This window comes from Phasianus colchicus, chromosome 23 (genome assembly GCF_987193195.1).
Source record: "Phasianus colchicus chromosome 23, bPhaCol1.hap1.1, whole genome shotgun sequence".
Lineage (NCBI taxonomy): Eukaryota > Metazoa > Chordata > Aves > Galliformes > Phasianidae > Phasianus > Phasianus colchicus.
In genome coordinates this window covers 6,276,166-6,295,312 of record NC_143458.1, presented here as the reverse complement: position 1 = coordinate 6,295,312, position 19,147 = coordinate 6,276,166, and the positions used below count along the sequence as shown (strand labels likewise).

General features: G+C 49.6%; 1 protein-coding gene across 4 annotated transcripts in view; it reads right to left on the bottom strand.

The window, feature by feature from the left end:
- Positions 1-19,147, bottom strand: part of ETS1 (ETS proto-oncogene 1, transcription factor) — a 69,584-nt gene that overhangs the window by 14,855 nt on the left and 35,582 nt on the right. For all 4 annotated transcript variants that reach the window (XM_031599726.2, XM_031599727.2, XM_090123661.1 and 1 more), the window contains 4 exons: positions 7,748-7,867; positions 6,882-7,082; positions 3,515-3,592; positions 3,143-3,391 (listed from right to left, as the gene is read on the bottom strand). In XM_031599726.2, coding sequence (XP_031455586.1) covers positions 3,143-3,391; positions 3,515-3,592; positions 6,882-7,082; positions 7,748-7,867 — 648 coding nt within the window. The remainder of the gene's footprint in view (positions 1-3,142; positions 3,392-3,514; positions 3,593-6,881; positions 7,083-7,747; positions 7,868-19,147) is intronic.

Genomic DNA, 19,147 nt, shown 5'->3' with positions numbered 1-19,147 from the left:
GCTTATTCAAGAGCACTGGACACCCGGCTTCTTTGCTTTTCATGTTTCCTACAAAACTGTACAGCAGCCTTTTATTGCCATATGTTACAGTTGACTTCCACCCCCGAATCCCCAAACAGCAGCGATTTGATGGAGGAAGGGAGCAAAAGGCTGAGAGCTCAAACAGCTATTTTTCCAGTTCTGGTAAGGTGAGCACAGCTGGGTTGTATCAAGACTATTCTCCAGGGTATTTTTAGTAAAGACCAGAACTTGAGAGGACAGATCCTCAGCAGCACTATGCTGATTTACACCCACTAGGAACAGCACAAGTATACCCTCTGTACTTAAAGCAGCGAGCTAAAAAAGGATACAAAGAACAAACTGAAACTGCTCTCTCTGATCTCCCTCACACTGCCGATTGCTCAACATCTTTACTGACAAACTGAGAGCATAACAGGATCATTCAAGTTCACTAACTTCCCAAACCAGGCTAAAAACAGCTGCTGGGATTGTGCAAGAACTCCTGGAGAAATTTCCATTGGCAGAGCTACCAGCAGCTCGGGCCCAGATAGTAAATCACAGGGGAATGGGATCGTGGAAGGACGCTGGCACGCTCCCCCAGATATTTGTTGTGTTGTAGTTCGAAGAGCACTTGCTGCAAAAAGACTTAACTACCGTGGGTGCGGAGCTATGCCAAAAAGGCAGCTCTGCCCCGACTGCTGGCCTCGGCAGCAGGCATCTCCCTCTTCATCCCACAGAGATGCTCCATCTTCAAGCAAATGAACTGGTCTGACAAGCTGGGATTTCCAGCTTAGTCCCAGCTTCTCTTTCGCATGACTTCATGAGGCTCAGTGTAGCCTGGCATCCATCATTCCCCCTTGGATACCTTGCTAGTTACTTCTAGAGAGTCCAAGTTTCAAAATGATTCTCCTGGCGATATCCACGCTTCAAATTCTTTTTTTTTTTTTTTTTTCTCTCTCTTTTAGTTTTTTGAGAACTTACAAAACGCGCTTCGACCAATTCCTGAATCCTGTGAGGGGAAAATATCACGGTTCTGTGCAAGTTCCTTAATTGGTATAACCACTTCTCCGAGAAATACCAAGGCACAAGCTCTTCTAGACAAAGAATTAGCAATCTGCCAGATGAACAGCTTCAGCATTAGAGCCACGACTTGTGTCATTTCAGTGAAAATTCACCCAAATTTGACCTAGCTGTGAGCCTTTGTAAACCATGCCTTGCACCTACTCAGGAGAAATTTGTTAAGGAGTTTGACAGCCACGTTTTCCAACCAGACACCTTCACCGATAAGGCAGACAGCAAAACCTCTCCTGGAACCACAAAATTAACTCCTAATGCCCACACAAAGCAAGGCAAAGTGCGACTGTCTGGAAAATCTTCACCCTAATGTCTCTCTTCCTTAAGTGTTTGACTTGACGAATGATTAACCTTATAATAGAGTGGGAGGTAGAAACGTCTGTAAATATAAATAAGTTGGACTCTGGTTTACATTAAAGCTTTCTTATAGCACTCTGGGAGGATTTATGCCACCCAAAGGCCATTCTACATTGCTTAAATGTAGTGCCAGTGTGAGCATACCCACAATGTGCTGCATTTCTTCAACAGCAATCAGTAGCATTGGCTAATGCCAGGGTCTTCAGTCCCCAGTGCTGAGTGAAGGGCTCCTTCTTCCCTCCCTGGAGACTTTTTAAGCTTTCCAGTAGGAACATGCTCAAAATACAATTGCAAAAGCATCCCCGACCCATTGCATTTCAAATGAGAATTCTTAGGAAATCACCTATGTTAAGGAAAAGTCCAAGAAGAGTGAAAGACACAGACGAAAGAATGACAGAAAAGCAACCCCAGAAAGAGAAGCTTAACCAGACTTGTGACACTGCTGTCCTTTTGACTCACTGTATCATCCAAGTCACCTCTCTCATCCAGCAGAAGCAAAGTAATAAATAATATAATTAATAAATTTCCTGTCGTTAGCTCTCCCAGCCTTGAAAAAGAATGAACAACTCAAAACGAGCTCCGCTGTGCAAGACATACACAGTGTGCACCTGCAAAGGGGCTTTCACAAGGAACCAGCACCTCTTCAGCCTTCAGTGCTGGATGAATGGATTTAGACATTCAACATCAAATCCAGCTCACAGGAACAAGATGGCACAATGAATTTTAGGCATGGGGACACCTGGATTCTATTCAGGACACAACTGCAGAGAGGTCAGATCTCTTCCCCCTGCCTCAGGTTCCCTACCTGGAAACTAGAAATAGTGACATCCCTTTGTAAGTGACTTTGAGCTCCACACATTAAACTCTTTCTTTGAATATCTACCATGAGCCAGATCCCTTGCCTCACTTTAAGCAATGTAATTACAAAATAGGTGGGCACCTGGACTCCATGTGTTCAGAATTTAACTGAATCAATTGAAAAGGCATTTAGACTCAAATCTTCTGAAGCGTTTACGTGTTTAAAGCCCATCAGCTCAAACAGGGATGATGTACTTATAACTCTAGAGCTATGGGGTGTAGCACGGGATTCAGGGAGTCTGTCATTGACCCAGCACATGATATGTGAGTCTCCTAACAAAGCACAAGGCTTGGCTTCACTGGAACAGATCACCAGTTTAAGCAAATAGCCATCAAAATCAATGGAGGTAATGGTAAAGACTTTGGATCATCAAGTGTAAAAACTCTGAGCTTTAGACAGAATTCCTAATGAGGACCTGTGAAGGATTTGTGAGGTTTTTTTTGCCTGGTTTCCTAGGAAAGTGAGATTTCTACAACCACAGAGCAGTCTGTCCTCCCTACTAACCAAAAAGCTGATTTCAGCTTCACTCCAGTTTGACATCAAAGTGCAGGGCAAGAAATGCTACGTTTTTGCAGATGCAAAAACAAGCAGTGGAGTGGAGACAAGAAAGACCTTCTTGATTTCCCCAGAGAGAAAAGCAGGAAAGGTTCAAAGCCTTCAGAGAAACTCTTCGGGAGTTCAACCCCAGAAATGGCACATGTTGGGAAACAGCTTCATTACTGGTATTGCATGGCTTCCTGTTGGCTTTGGTCCCCACAGAGGACCACCTCCTACAGAAGGAAAGGCAGCACTCACGTTCATATAAGCAGAGACAGCAAGAACTCAAGCAAACCATGAGATGCCCAACCATACCTCGACTGGCACGTCCCATGCACATGTTGTCCGGCGTTACCACTTCTTGTTTGATCGTGAAGTAGTCTGTCTGCAGGGATTCCGTCTGGACGGGGTCACGCAGGATGACTGAGGGATAGTCGTTCTCGTACTTGAGGGACAGAAGCTCTTCCGAGCTGATGGGATGGAGGGTCTGGTAGGACTCTGTGATGAAGCTGGGCTCGGAGAACTCGGAGGGAGGCACGCACTGTGCGTGCTCAATGCCATAACCTGTCGGCAGGATGAGAGGTCAGAAAGCAAAGCAAGCAATCTTCACGTGATGCAGAGACACCTCAAGGAGGTGGCCCTTTTATGCATGGAAGCACAGTAATGATAGCAATAATTGGGACTTACTAATGAAGTAGTCTGAAGTATAGCGGGATTCTGGATACGCTGCATTCACTCCATTTGCTGGGTACGGTTTTGCCTCTTCTGCAAAGAGAAAAGAAAGCAGCTGTCACATGCCCATGGAGCATCATGCTTTGCAAAACATGCTGTAATGCAGAGAGGTCTAAATGTCCTGAAAGTCTTCTGCCTGGGTTAAACTGGGACATTCATAGGAAACGTGCAGTTAAGTGCTGATATGCCACTGAAACACATGCTTGATACATTGAGGCTCCTTTGGGAACTGTTGCTGCAGACACACAGATCTAAACAAAACAAACTAACAGTTCTCTCTGTCCATGGCTCCAGGTGGTTCTACAATGCTTGTTACATAATTTCCTTGCATCCTTTATTTCATCAACTTCTTTCTTTAAAAAACTGCTTCACGTGGTTACGTGTCTGATTTTATGGAAAAGACACCATTCAAGGACAGCTGTTTTCCTGGAAAACTCACCATTTTTAGGCCAGGTAGATGTAAGTAAGTGAGTAATGCAGATCAAAACCAGCCCCTACAACATTAAATTAATGCTACCTCCCCGTGTACACAGCACCTTTCACCTTACGCCTGATGAAGGCAGAGGATCCCATCTCAAAGCTTTGCCATCCCCTCCCTTAACCAGTCCTGATACACTGCACAGCTTACGTATGGGAAGCACCACAAATGTTGACCTTTCTATAGGCGTGGTTCACTGGGAACAAGCAGGCATCCCATCAAAGCAGACTGCCCATTTTCCACTGCTCCTTCTGAGCACTTTGCTGCTCCCAGCCTCAGCACCGACTTTGCTTTCCCACCTAAAAACCACACTGCTCCTTCTGCCCAGTTTTTCCATTAACACCTTTTTCATTCCAGTATGGCACACGGGCAGAGATATCAGCATGGGAGATTTTTTTTTCTTTGCAGAGGGTAACAAAAATAAAATGCACTAACAACTCTGGGTTATATTTATTTCTGCTGAGGCTATAAAGAAGCAAACTGAAGATAATGCACGTTCGTTTGCAAGGAGCCTAATTTTGGCCCTCTCTCCTGGGGATTGCAGGGTGGAAAATATCTTCCAACAAAAGGAGGTTTTGTGCAAACAGAGAGACCTAATGAGAAATGCTCTTTTTCTCCCCACGGAGTCTGCCAAGGGGCAGGGAGGGTGACCACAGGGAAAGAGAGCAACCTTCAGCTATGCTTACAGTCAAGCGGAGGGCACTGCTGACTGCTGGTAACTGAAGAGGCTATTTTAGGAAGAAATTTGGAAAAATAGGCCCGAAAATACCCAAATCCATGCAGGGAAAAGTCGCCCATCTGCTGCCATTTTTAAACCCTGAGCAGGCTGTGGTCCGTGAGTCACTCCCTCGGAAAGAGCTCACAAGGGGAGGAGTGTTAGCAGGAGGACAGCAGGGTCACAGTCTGTCCCAGTATGACCCCACTCCAGTGGTCACATCACCACAGGTAATGCCAGGCACTTCAGGGTTAGCCATCACCCTCAGCATCACCAGATCTGGGTGATGATGGCAGGTGACCAGGTGATGGGTGCCAGAAGTGGGGATGGATGAGAGGACCCTGTGGGCTCACCCATAGTGTGGCTCTATAGGTGAACCTATGGGAATGGTGATCCCTTCGTGCTTCACATCTTCAGCTGCAAAGCGGAGAGAAACATCTCATCTCACATGGGGAGAGATGTGCTGTACAACACCAGCACAACAGAACCCGGACTTGACTGGGGCCTGAAGATATGAGACCAGTAAGATGAGTCGCATGACTTGCAGGGAAGAGGAATTAGTCCTTGGAGTGAAGCTGGTTATTTCTTGGAAGCTCTCCTCAGTTACTCTCCAAATACTTTGCGGATATTTCCCCTCTGGGAGATGTGTTAAGAACCCACCATCCAAGCTATGGCTCAGACAACTTAAGCAAGAAGTGATGAAGTCACCAACAAAGCTGAACACAGAACGGGGATTTCTTGGTTCCCAGAGCTATGTCAGTGATGCTGAGACAAATAAACTGTGTTTTATTTTTTCCCATCCTCTTGGAAGAAAATCTGCAGTAGGTACAAAAGATTTCCAGCTTCTTTGTAAAAGCCGTTATCTATCTCACACCTTTTGCATCCTCCTGACTGCAGCATCCAAACGCTCGTGTGTCAGTGCTGCAGGGAAACTGGAACCCTACTTGATAGTGAGCAATACAGCATCAAGTTCCTCACCGTACCTTAGGGAACCTGCAAGAAGAGCAGAGCTGGGAGCAGACCCAGCCCAGTGCCTCAGCCAAAGGCTGCAGCACGTTGCATCCCTCTCCGTCGGGTTGCAGGAAGGCAGAGCTGTGTTACAAGCCATGGCTTATAGCAAATAGAAATAGGTCTGACCACAACATTTTGCTTTGTTTGGTTAAACTGCATGCTGTTGATATAACCACTCATTAAAAATCATGCAAAACGAGAAGAACTGAACAGATACGGAGTCAAACAAAGAGCAGAAAAACAGCCTGTCATACCCTGGCCCTGGGAAGAGCCATGTTTACCTTCTGCAAACCACAGGTAGCAGTAAAATTAGTAATCAGCAATTAACATCCATTTGTCAATGGTTTCCTGGAAGGCATAACTTTGTTTCCCCTCCCCTTCCTGCCACCAGCACAGGCCTATGGACAGGCACGCAGGGTCAGCCCAGCAGCACTGGGGGTGTTCCAGGAGAGCACGTAGCTCTGCTCAGAAATGAGCTACAGGAGATCTTCTATTAAAGATCTAAAGATTTAACTCTTCAGGAACCATCCGAGTTGAAAAATGCTGCACACCATCAAAATTAACATCCAAAATCAATGTGTGACACCCCCTCACCCCTTGCAAATCAACCAAAATTAATGCCTTCGAATGCTTGTATGCAGGGACAGGCAGATATGATTTCTACCATTCTCTCCTGTGTGGGATACGGCCACACTTAACTAAATGCCATCACACTCATTAGACAAGAAACAAAAGCTGTTTCCAATTGCAACTGGGAAGTCAGTGTGGGATTTTGGTGATGTTGTTGTACCTTGCTGCACCGGAGGAAGTAGTAAAATTCACAGTGGGAGCTAAATGAACTGAGGAAGAATGCTTTGGAAAATCCCACCACCATTTCCAGGCAGGCAGAGCGTCCCTGCATGAACAGGGTGTTCCCTTCCTCTTTCAGCAAGTGCCAGGATTTGCGTTGCCCACTATTGGCTGCGATGCCCATTTGAAATCTTACTGGAAAGCTGAGCTTTCAAAGCTGCTTTGACTGGGACTGCAGCCCAAGTAGGACGTCATACTCTTTGGAAAAGCCCATAACCAGAGTAACCGGGAGCACACAAATTATCCCCATTGGAGACCCCAGGACTCACCTTTCTGCAAGATCTCCAGGTGTTCCCAAAGGATATCTCCCACAAAGTCGGGCGCTAGCTCCAGGAAGCACTCCTTGCCCAGGGCGCAGAGGGCAGCTCCGTTCATGCAGAACTTCTGGAAATCCACTCCCTTCAGGCTGAACTCATTCACTGCCCACATCACCCAGTCCCGCACGTGCGTCTCTGTCCACTGTTGGGGATCTGCACCAAGGGGTTGCAGAAAAGATCCATTAATGAGCAACTAACAAGGGGTTGTAGAAGAGATCCGTTAATGAGCAACCACAAGGCTTTTCCCCAGCAAAACAGGACACATGTACATCCATCCCAGTAGATAAGCACCTGCACAGCCTCATCCTCTAGAGACTTACAATCTGTTGGCAAAAAGGCAACGTGTGGTGGGGGAATACTCAGAATAAGTTTGAATCAGCCATGTTTGCAGACATATTTCATAGCAGGAGTGAGCTTTGGGACTTATAAAAATCCTGGCAGTTCTCTGACCCCTTCTCCCACACACTCCTTCATCTTGTTGCTTTCCCCCCATTATCAGCCTCTTGTAAAGCATCCCAGCTGGTTCCCTGTACAGTGGATGTGATTTGCAAACACAAGTCTCGCAGTCTGAACAAAGCTGCAGAGCAGTCTGGCAGTAGAGGTTATCTCACTTCGTGAGCAGGACAGACAGGCGCAATCTGTCGGATGGGTGCAGTCTGCAAGTGGTACTGAAAGGTTCTGCCTGCATGACTGGATTCTTCCAGCTTAAACTGCCAAGAAACAAGGCAGTACCACAGGTCGGGCACCACGTGTTGCTGTGGCATCATGGTGGGGGGTTTGTCCTCTGTGCCCACCGCAGCCGCACTGCCATCTCTTACCTTTGGGGATTCCCAGCCGCTGCTGCTCCTTTGCGAAGCCACTGAAGGTGGCTTTCAGTGCCTGAGACATCATTTCCTTGCTGCTGGGGGTTAACAAAGGCACATCTGCACATTCCATATCTGAAAGCACCAGAGGAGAAAAACAATCATAAGGACTGGGAAAGACAACAGAACGCTTTGCACAGTCTATTGAACTGTCAGAAAACAAGCAAACTGTTCCTTTGCTTCTTTTGAAATTTTTCTCACTCAGACCCTCTAGCCCTAAACCTAAACCCTGCAGGTCCACAAGCAAACCAGCATACAAGCCATGTCTGACAAGCTTGGCTACATGGTGCATGTGGTCTCCCTGTGAACCAGCCGTGAATGCGCTGCTGGAAATTTGATGCTGATATCAAAAACCACCACAGACAGCAGCTCACCCAGCATCACCATCACCCTTGGCTTCCGAAGCCTGTGAGATAGGTCATGAGTCCTATACAAGACTGAACAAGAAAGCATGAAGGAAAGCATCTCTGAATGCCTGCCTCAGTGCCGGGCATCCTGGCCCAAAGCAAAAGGAAAAGTCATTTTGAAGAACTCCTAGCAATCCCAGAAAAAGTAGGGCCACAGCAGGATGAGGCAGGATGGAGAACCAGCAGAAAAGCCATTCAAGGATGGAAGGGAAAACAAAGAGCTGGAAAATCCCACATGAGCACAGAGTTACATCATGCGAAGCCCAGGCGCTCTGTGAGTCACCGAACAATGCACAGCCGCCCCATGGGATGCATGGGGCCAGGCCAAGGGCCTTGGAGCCAGTCCTGATGAGAAGCAAAGGTCTGCCTTCCTTTCTTCCCTTTCGCTAATTTATTTGGAAGGAGGTGGTAATTTGTAGCCAAAGAGTTCCATAAACAAAAGCAATCATTTGAAAAAAAAAAACCTCAATCTGAATAAAGGTTTTGGCTCTTTTTCACATACTTCAAGCATTCCTGAAAACCATCATTTGTGGCGAAGGAAAGCCTCAAATATTCACCATCTCCAACAACTGAACTTTGTCAGTCTTGTTGTAAATCCTCTGCCGGAGGCCGGCCTCACTCTGCAGCCTATCAGGAATTTTTCAATGAAAGCTGTTCTCAGTGGAAAAATGACAATGAGCGCAAACTTTTGGTGTTTTCATCACAGCTGGATGCGAACGTCAAAAGCCCCAGTGCTCTCTGCGCTGTGCAAAGGCACCTTGGCTCACTATCATTCTGCATTAAGCTCTGATTTAATACTGCACACAGCCTCAAAGTGCTTCTCTCCCAAGGATCACCGAGAGCATCCCGAGTGCAGCCCAGCCGACCAGAGCTGCTCTCGTCTTCATCTTTGCACCTTCCACCTCTCACCCCCGAGCAGACGTGCAAAGCCTTCCATGTGCCCAGCTCCCAGCCCTCACTGCTCCACACCCTGATTCCCTTTGTCCAGGTAGCCCTGCTCTCAGCCCCAGTGCCCCATTCCTCCCCCAGCCCTGCTGTAGAAATCAAGGCCTGCCTGCCACGCTGCAACTGTCAGGACCCACAAAAGCAAATAATAACATTCAAAGGCTGTTTGGCAAATTACACTTCATTATTTACTGGATTTGGCTGAGGAGGGCACAGAAAAACGAGCAGGCACCCCGCGTATCTCTGTTCTCCATCTGCTGGCTTTGAGATAATGTTGGGAGAAAGTGGTTTGGTGCCCTTTTCCCTTCATCCTCATGTTACACATTAATGCTCTGCTGGCTGTGCTCTGTGGTTATGGGGACCACCCATGGATCTGCTCCCTCACGGCCGCTTCAACAGCAGCGCACTGCTCCTCGGCCATGGGAAGCTGAGTCAGAGGCAAGCTCAGAAAACGTTTCCAACCCCATTTTGCACTGAATCACTCGCAAAAAACCTGCACACAGATGACCTCCTTAGGCAAGCCACAAGCAGGGCTTCTGCTAGTGCTAAATTTTTCCTGCTGCCATGCAAAGGAGCATCTGTCACTGATGGGTCCATGCATTTGGGTTTGCACAGAGCCAGTGAAGCAGTTTTTTAGAAGCACTGGAAAGGGTTTCGGTTCCATAAGGTGAGCACCAAAGCCAAACCAAAGCACACATCTCAAGGTTTCTCCTTTAAAACAAGGTGCATTGGGAAAATTTAGAATCGAAACATTTTTCTCTTGTTAAACCATAGCAACTGCTTAAAACTTCTACAAAACATAGAACAGCCCTGAAGCCCCACACCTGCAAACGTCTGCAGAAACCTAATTTTAGTCAACAGCATCCCGCCTCTATAGAAGAGCTCGCGTGTGCAGCATTAAATGGGTTGGTGAAGCTGTGCGTACGTGTTTGTGGACGAGTCCTGGCTGTGTGACCTGAGGGAGAACGGGGGGGACAATTTGTATTTCAGTTCCGGCTTTGAGAGATGCTAGATGTGCTGAAATGTCACTCTGTTAATTCCTGGGAGCACAGTGGGCTTTACCTGCCCTCTGATGTGGCAGTGCTCTGCAGGATGCTTCAGGAGGACACAGCCATGGTTTTGTCCCTGTGCCCGCAGCACACACCCGCCTGCAGCTCGGGGTGGGCAGAGGTCAGAGCAGGGCAGCACTTTGGTAACAAAAGCAGGCCAGGCTTCACTCCCCTGGTTTCAACTTTCACTGTCATCTGAAACCCCTCTCCAAGATTTTAATCAAATCTTACACAAATAAAACGTCCCCTTTGTGTACCTCCTGCTACCCACAAAAGCACATGCAAAAGCATGCATGCGTGCACACAGGAGGGCTCGGAATGCACCAAACCCAGCACCAAACTCAGCTGCTGTACCCCAGCTTTGTTGGGCAATTTCTTATTCAAACCTAAAAACCAAGCGTGGACTTGCACTGCAGGCTGGGGTTGCTGGATGGGTTTTACAACACCCATTAAAGCTTCACTGACACGGCTTGCACGTGCAGAGTCCTGCCAAGATGCCACATCTCCTGCTGCTGCCGCTGTACTGACAGGGAGCAGCATTTGATTTTCCTCCTGGGAGACCAGGCAGGGTACGATGGTTTGGTTTTTAAATACTAACAGGAGTTGCAGGCGCTCTGGAAAATTATGTCACATCATCTCCAGCATCTGTAGAGCAGAGATAAGCAATTTTCCTTACACGGTAGGAAGGCAGAGGGATGTTGATGCAAGTGGCTGCAGCTTTGCAAAGCAAAGAGAGATCTGGGGGCTCAACTTGAGATCCTGAAGGCTTCCCAAAACCAGACTTTGTTTTTCCTCCTTTACATCCTTGGAGACCAGATGGACATAATGATGGCAATGATCCTGCCATAGCCAACAGCCAGCATCACATCCCTATGTGGCTTTTAAGCTAAAGAGGATCCACGCCAAAGCCCCCATCCCAGGTACCTAGTGATGGGAGACAGTGCCCTCAAGTTGTGCCAGGGGAGGTTCAGGTTGGATATTAGGAACCATTTCCTCTCTGAAAGAGCGGTGCTGCACTGCATGGCTGCACAGGGAGTGGGAGTCACCATCCCTGGTGTCCCAGAGCAATGGGATGTGACAGTGAGCACGGTGAAGTAGGCTGGGGTTGGACTGAGGACCTCAGAGCTCCTTACCAACCTTAATCACTCCACGATGGCACTGCAGTAAGTAGGTGCTGGACAAACAGACACAGAGACTGTGAGAAACGTGCTGAGAGGCCAACATCACCGAGTTCATCTCCCAGACAAATTCGCATTCTGCTCTCCACAGGCTCCACATGTATAAACTATTTCTATGCATCTGATCTTTTTAAAGCACTACGATTTACAAACTTTAGGGATTTTGACCTTAAAATGTAAGTGACTCTGCTGCACGTCAAAACATTAGCATCTGATTGCATAAGCAAAATAAATGGCACTCAAGAAAAAAAGCTGGAGGACAGGAGCAAAGTCATTTTTCTCCCTAATTTCCACTTGGAGTCAATGCCCCCTTTAAACTCCCCTCAGCCACTCACTTTGTTTCCCATCAAAAGCCTCAGTGTGTCCTTGTTTGGTCCCCACTGTTTTACACAGTAGCCTGCATATAGATGGATGCCCAGCGGGTCAGAGCAGGGCCAGCTGACCCCACAGCCCCTCCTGCCCCTGCTCTGCTGGATGCACACCAGGTCAGGGACCCAGAACACCATTCTCAAAGGTAAAAGCCCTCCTGGGACAGGGATTAATTCAGTGGTGTGCCAACATCACAAGGATGTAGGACACACTGACTGCTTGAAGGAGCCATGAGATATGTTTTGGAAAAGGTGCAAGTTGGCATGGAGTCAGGTCAAGAAAATAATCACTCCCGGACCACGCATCCAACATCTGCCCAAATTTATGCCCAAATATCTCAGAAGAGCTCAGTCCTTGAGCCATAGCTGGCTGAGATGCTCCTATGAGCACCCGTGCATGGCTCTGCTGGAGGACAATTCAGCCAGGTCAGAGAGGAGGCTGTGTCCCATGGGACCATACTCTCAGTGCCAGCTTCTACCACCCCAGGAACATCCCAGTGCTGCCTCCACAACCCTATTTGCCCGTGATGGAGCAAGAGGAGTTTCTCAGAGATTTGGCAAGAGGGCCAAGGACTCATTTGCTCTCCTACTTTCCCCTGTGCCACCAAGCTGCTCCACCCCAGAGGGAGCCCATCACCACCCCATCACACGGCACACAGACTCTTCCACCCCAGCCTTCCCCAGGAGCAAAGCAGGGCAGGGCTAGCAATGGGGAGGCCAAAAGACAATTCCCAAAGTCTCCCAGCCAGCAGGGTTCAGCTGAAAAGCCTTTCTCAGGAAGAGAGGAGGCTGGAGAGAGGGGGGCCGGGAGCTGAGACCCTTCCCACGCTCCCCGATGGTGCACAGCAGAGGCACCATCTCCCACATCTCCCATTTCAGGTCCCTTTCCCCTAGGGCAGATTTGCCTTTCCCAGGTGCCCCGCACAGCATCGGGGCAGGATCTCCTGGGCAAATAACCCCAACTGAGCCCCACTTATTTAGGCAGGATTAGGCAAAAATTTGTCTGCACTTTTGAACTGTTTTCACAAGCGCAGCCTCTCACTCCCACGCAGGAAGCAGGAGCAGAGCCGGCCTGTTCCAATTAGGGCTCCTCAAACCAAAAGGGCAGAGAAACTCAGGGGAGAAAAGGAGAATAGAGGGAAAAATCGAGGAGGAAGGACAAGTAGGAGGAGATGCTGGGGACAGAGAGCACTGAGATTTGTACCCCTCCCGCAGCACCTCATCATGTTTCTCTCTCCCAGGCATGGCACGAAAGGGACTGACATTTGCTATTTTAATTTTAAATAAATACATTTTAAAAAAAGAAAAATAAGCTTTTTTTTTTTTTTTTTCCTTCAAGTAGTGAAAAATAAATACTCTGAGATGAAAGCGGGGTTTGAAGAGAAAAACAAGAGAGGAAACCAAAAGCCCGCACTGCTTAGCGCTGCAAAAAGAACAACAAAGCCAGCTTTCTTCCGGCATTCAGCAGCTTTCTTATGGAGATGCAGCGTGTCATGGGGGCGAGTTCTCCCACTAAATAAAGGGCCTGGAAACTTGTCCTCTCAGCACGCAGATAAAAGGGTTTCTGCCGAGTTTGTACTTGGAGCATCACAGGGAGCAGGGAATGGGAAAGGTTAAGAGGAGGGTGGGACCGGCTGTCAGGATGCTCTTGCTGTTCAGCCCTGGGCTTTAGGATAAATTGTTAGCCATCATGTAAGGGGTGTGAGCTGCTCTGGGGTGCGTGCTCAGGGCAGCTGTGCCCACAGCCCTGCAGCACCCTGTGCTCACAGCAAAGCCTCCCAGCACTGCAGTTCCAACCTGTGGGCACTGCTCTGCTCTGCTCACAACACACAAAAAAGTAAGAATATGCCAGGCACCACCCCAGGCCAAACCTGGGACAATGGTCCCTCTAGTCCACAGGGTCACATCCCCATAGGTCATGTCCTCACATGCTGTAGCACTGTGATGTTTCATCAAGGCTTACTTTGACTGGGACCAGCTTTGCAGCAAGGAAAGAGAGGCAAATGGAAAATAAAGCAATCCAGTGTCAGTGTTGGTTTTGGCTTGTATCTCTTGGCCACGGACCAGGCAGCAGCACCGACAGGTGAGAGGATGCTTCACCGCCACCCAAACAGCAGCACCACCACGCTGACCTCGCCTGCTGCCCGAGCTTCTTTCCATTCCCTCAGTCACGGTTTCATGCCGTGGGTGTTGGATGTGGACCCTGGGAAAGCGGCATCCCCTGCACTCACAGGGGCTCGCTTCTCCCTGGCGTTTGTGGGGGAGAGAAGGGGGAGAAGCACGAGACAAAGCCCTGGATTGAAGGTCAGCAAAACCACAGGGCTTGAGTCAATGCTTGTTGAGATGATGAGAAAGTTTCCCCAGCTCAGCAGCTAGGACAGGACCCATGGCTCTGGAAATCGAAGTCAGGCTTCCCCTGGTGGAGGGCTTCACTGCATCCTCCTTATCTCAGCTGCTGGAGGGAGCACGGATGGAGCAGAGGGAGCACTGAGGACCTACAGCCACCTCTGGGCTTCGATGTGGCCATGGTTTAACGACACTCATCAAAACTATGCAAAGCAGCCAGTGAAGGCAGCAGAAAGGTTTTTCCACCGAGATCTCAGTGGTTTAGATGCAGCGACTCTGCTAACCCAGCGAGCCCCCTGCAAACAAGCACCCATGAATCAGCTTTGCAACGGCTCCTCTCACTTCACATCTGTGAGCCTCAGTGCTGAAACCTTGTGTGAGCCCTTCCCGAAGGTGCAGACCCAAGCACAGGGTCTGGGTTTAGTGCAACCTCTGCAAAGCCCACGTATGTGTGTGGTGAGCTCTCGGCTCGGTGCTTCGGAGGTGGCCACAGCAGGAGGTTGGGGTAGAATCACAGAATGGTTTGAGTTGGAAGAGACCCCTAAAGGCCATCTGGTCCCAGTCCCCTGCTATGAACAGGGACACCCATAGCTCCAGCCAGTGCTCAGAGCTCCTACCTGGGTGACCCTGGGTGTCTGGAGGGATGGGGCACCCATAACCTCTCCGGGCAACCTGTGCCAGTGTTGCACTAAATGAGGCTGCAGCCAACAAAACCAGCATTGCACAACATCCACGTGTCCCCAGGCTCCTGGCTGGGAATCCAAGTCTCTTTTTTGGGTCGTCAAGCCCTTCTCACCCTGCTTCCGCATACAAACATCACATGAGCCACTGAAGATGGTTTGCCTCCAAAATCTCCTTTGCAGGGCTGGATGCTCCCTACCTCCAATGAAACTGCTCTCTCCTATAGGAAATGCTTCCCCTGTGATAATTCACTCTAATTCCCACTAACCACTTTGCTAAATAGCTCTAATCCCCATGCACAGGCACACACACACACTAATGGGAGAATGGGGGGGGCCCAGCAAAGCCTGTAATGGACACCCAGCCCTGGCTGAAAGGAGGTCAAGTGTAAATAGTGAGGCCAGGTCACGCCTGTGGCAGCCGCCTCGCACCAGTGCTTCAGCTCAGGGAGATGCTCCTCCGCAAACAAGCAGTAAAAACCCAGCTTCTCACACCCCAAGTCCCAGCAGCAAAGCTCTAATTGCTCAACAGCAATGAGAGGGGGGGGGGAAACACCCTCCCCAAACCCAGTGATACTAACTGAACAAACAGCCAGATATTCATTTGCTTCTTGGATGGCTGCCTGAGGTATTCGAATGGCTCACGCCTGGGCCCAGAAGCCTCTTGAAATTCCTTACTCTCTGCTGGTTAGGCTGGAAACCCTGTAAGGTTTAATGACCCCTCAGGTTCACACAGCTGCCCTTCCCATGGCAAACTAAGGCTGGGAGCTCCAGGGAACAGATAGTAGCCCCCACCTCACACAGCCAACACTTCCCTGCAGGAAGCTGCTGAACAACTTGTGCTGGTCTCATCCCCATGGCAATGCCACCTGGGACGCCTCTGCTGCAGTGACATGACAGAGGGTTCATCCCTGGAGCAGGATGCTCAGGCACCACGTGCTGTGACGTGGTTACTCAGGACTGCAAGAGCACACACAGGTTGGATCAAGATGCTACATAACCCCAGCCTAGCAGCCCAGATTGCATATCTCCCTATCCAAGCAGTCTCTCCTTTAGATATTAATCTCACTATCCTTCATCTGCCCAGAAATGTGGATGGACACATTACGGACAGACCCAGCTCTGTTGCTTCCAGCCGCTCACTCTGCTTGCTGCAGGAGGCACAGCACTGCTGCACTTCACATGACAATCTCCCAGAAAACAGCCAGCAGCGATTTTGCAAGTCAGGGTTGAGGTTAATCAGCAGTACATTGTGTGAGGAAGATGCTGTCAGGATAGGAAGTGTGAAAAGGGAAGGCTGAGATATTTTGGCAGGGCTGTCCCCCTGCTGCAGGGATACAGGCCAAAGAGACTTTTGGTCATGCTTAGGTCTTTCATCACCCCACAAACAGATCCCAACCCACCAAGCCTGCTCAAGCACACCTGAAGAACACGCTGTGCCAACATTCTGTAAGCAGTTATGCATGACCTCACAGCTGGAGATGGTTTCCATGCATATCTGCAGTCACATGGAATGACTCTGTGCTCAAACGCCATTAGTGCTGTCCCTCACCATGGCACAACACACTTCTCATGAAGATGCTCTACATGGATGTCCCTGCTGCTGGGACTCCACTGCCAGACCAGTCCTAAAAGGCAGCCGGAGTTCTCCTGGCCACAGAATGAGATGAGGCATGCAGCTGCTCAGCCAAGTCCCTCCTTTCTTTTCCTTCCCCTCCAATCTGTCCCAAGGAATTCCCCAACCTCCACTTGATTATCAGCCCAGCCCAAGTTCAGGGTAAACTCTGTGTGTTGGCATCAGCCCTTGCCCGCAGGCTGCATCGATGCCACGTCATGCCAGACACGTGGGGACTACATGGCAGGACACAGACTGAAGTGCCCTCGAGCCAGGATGATACTTAGCCGCCAGACTATCCCTCTCCACATCAAAGCTGCTTTCCTCCGCTCACCAGCTCTTTCTCCATAAACCAGCACGTTTGCTGAAGCAGGAAGGACTGGAGCTGCTACAGGGAGCACATTGTCAGTGTACATGCAATAAGAAGTGCCCGTAAGTCACAAGCAGAAAACGCCTCAGACAGCATCCCTGGAGCGCAGGGCAACTCCATGTGATACAACGATGCAGAAAGCACCGAGTTGCCGGTGAGGAAGGCAGCAGCAGGTCAGCTGCTGAGCACACACACTGCCCAGGGCGACAGACTCTGCGGGTGAAGCTTGCCACATAGCTCTGCAGCTGCAGATTCCTGCCTGCTGCCCATCCCACCCCACCTCCGCAGCCTCCCCAGCCAACCCTTAGCTCCAGGGCAGCGCCAGGCAGACATGGAGCCAAGCCCACAAGAAACCATTGCTCAATGCAACGGTGCAAGTCGCAGCGCATCACATCCCCCGTGGATTGCGCAGGGACGGCCGCTGCCTCACCAGAGAAGGCCCTATTTCTAATATCAGCCTCTTTTTTTTCTATGCAGCAGAGTATTTCAGCTCTGCTCAGCATGCAGAGGACGTGGAGGAGACAAGAAATACAGACACCACCAGTTCTCCGTCCCGCTGTGTCACCTCCTCCTTCTCTGCCTCCATCATAGGACATGAAGATGCCAGGTCTGTCCTTTCGCATCAGGCTGAGCTGCCCAGCTTTGCAGTTGCAAAAGGAGGAGAGGAGAGATGAGCATATTTCTCTTTCAAATCAAATAAATAATCACACAGATTTTTGCAACCACATTAAGTTTGGGAGGTCGGAGCACAGCTGGTATATCTCAGCACTGGTTGCTCTAAATCACATTAAACCAAAGATAGTCAGTCTTTGTAATCAACAAAGTTACTGTTAACTCTGTAGAACAAATAGCCAGCTCTGCCAAGAGATGGAGGTAGCACAGCGATCCACACACCTCTCATCCCCCTGCACTGTGTATGGATTTACATCTTTGCAGCATTGGAAGTTTTTCTGATGAAGACTTGCATTTGCAAGTGCCCCGATGTCTCTGAAGGCATCGTATCTTTCCTCATCAATGTGGTTCACAAATGCACACAACAGTCCCCCCACAGCTGAAATTAGAACCTAAGCTAGCAACATCCATCACACAGCCCATGCATCCCCCCTATGCTAACTGCATCTCTCAGAGCAGCAGCATTTAAAGGAGAGGAGAAAGAACTACATAGAAAGGGCTGAAAGTCCTCGAAGCAAACAGCCTCTCCTTTCCCCCAGGCAGCACTCCATTAATGCAACCCTACAGACTGCAAGTGTCCCCAGGCACCCCCAGCTGGCATCTGCACAAGCATCAGCCATAAGCATGAGCTCTGCACTGTCTGTCCCATCCCACAGTAAGGAATCACATGTGCCCTCTGCTCACCTCAGTTTGAACATTCCCAGGGGTGAACTCTTTCAGCTCCTCCAGGGATGGAGGTCAGAAACAGCCCTGGGAAAAACCTAGGAAGCAAAACTCTGCAGACCATGCTGGACTGAGTGTGTTCAAAATATTGTTGCCAGACCAACTGCATTTCACAACATCCCAGGAACAGTTCTCCTTCTGCTGTTATTGTTTGGAAGTGGACAAGGAAACAAAGGCAAGGAACAAGTGGATTTTCCCAAGCACAAGAACAGCCCCGAGATTAAACCTCCTCCACGCTTCTCGACAGTTTCAGATACCAGGGCTCCCAAAAAGCAGGATGAGCTCAGAGCTCTGCACCACTGAGGCTGCGCTGTGAAGCCTTCAGGTGAACAAGCAGCCCCAATGAGGAAAGCCAGAGTTTTCCCAAGCAGTCCCAGGGAGCTTTTCTCCTCCAGCTCTGACTTCTAGGAATATTCCCTTCAGGGACCAGTGCAGCAGTTGGGCCAGACAAGCCTTGGGAAGAGAAGGAAGGTGGGAGTGAGCAGGGGAAGGCAGCCAAAACCATGCTGGGCTGCCCCATCAACTTCAGCCATCCCCATCCCTGCACCAGGATGGCCAAGGGGAGGATAATGTCACCTACTGGCCTCAGGTGGGACAGCAAAGGGCTGGCAAAGATAAGCTGAGGGGCTGGGGGTGGAACTCAGAGGAAACCCTGAGTTTGGAAACCTCTGCACAGGCTGTGGGGATGGGAGGAGAGAGGCTGAGATGCTCACAGCCCTCGCATCCACCCCGTGCACAGCATCCGGAAGCTATTAAGGAATTACAGCCTTGCTGGCCCCGAGCCTTCCCCGGCAGAAGTGCCTGGGAGCAGATGGTGAAAGGGCTGATTGAATTCGGCTGCTCAGGCCAAGAGGCTGTTAGGAGAGATGCAAATGGAGAAGGGAGTGGGGGTGTCACTCGGCTACTCAGGAGCCAGAAGCCCTTGCCAGGAACTTTGGGAATCCTCCACTGATTGTAATGAGCCCTGGGATGCTGCAGCTTTGGGCTGGGTCACTGCTCCTG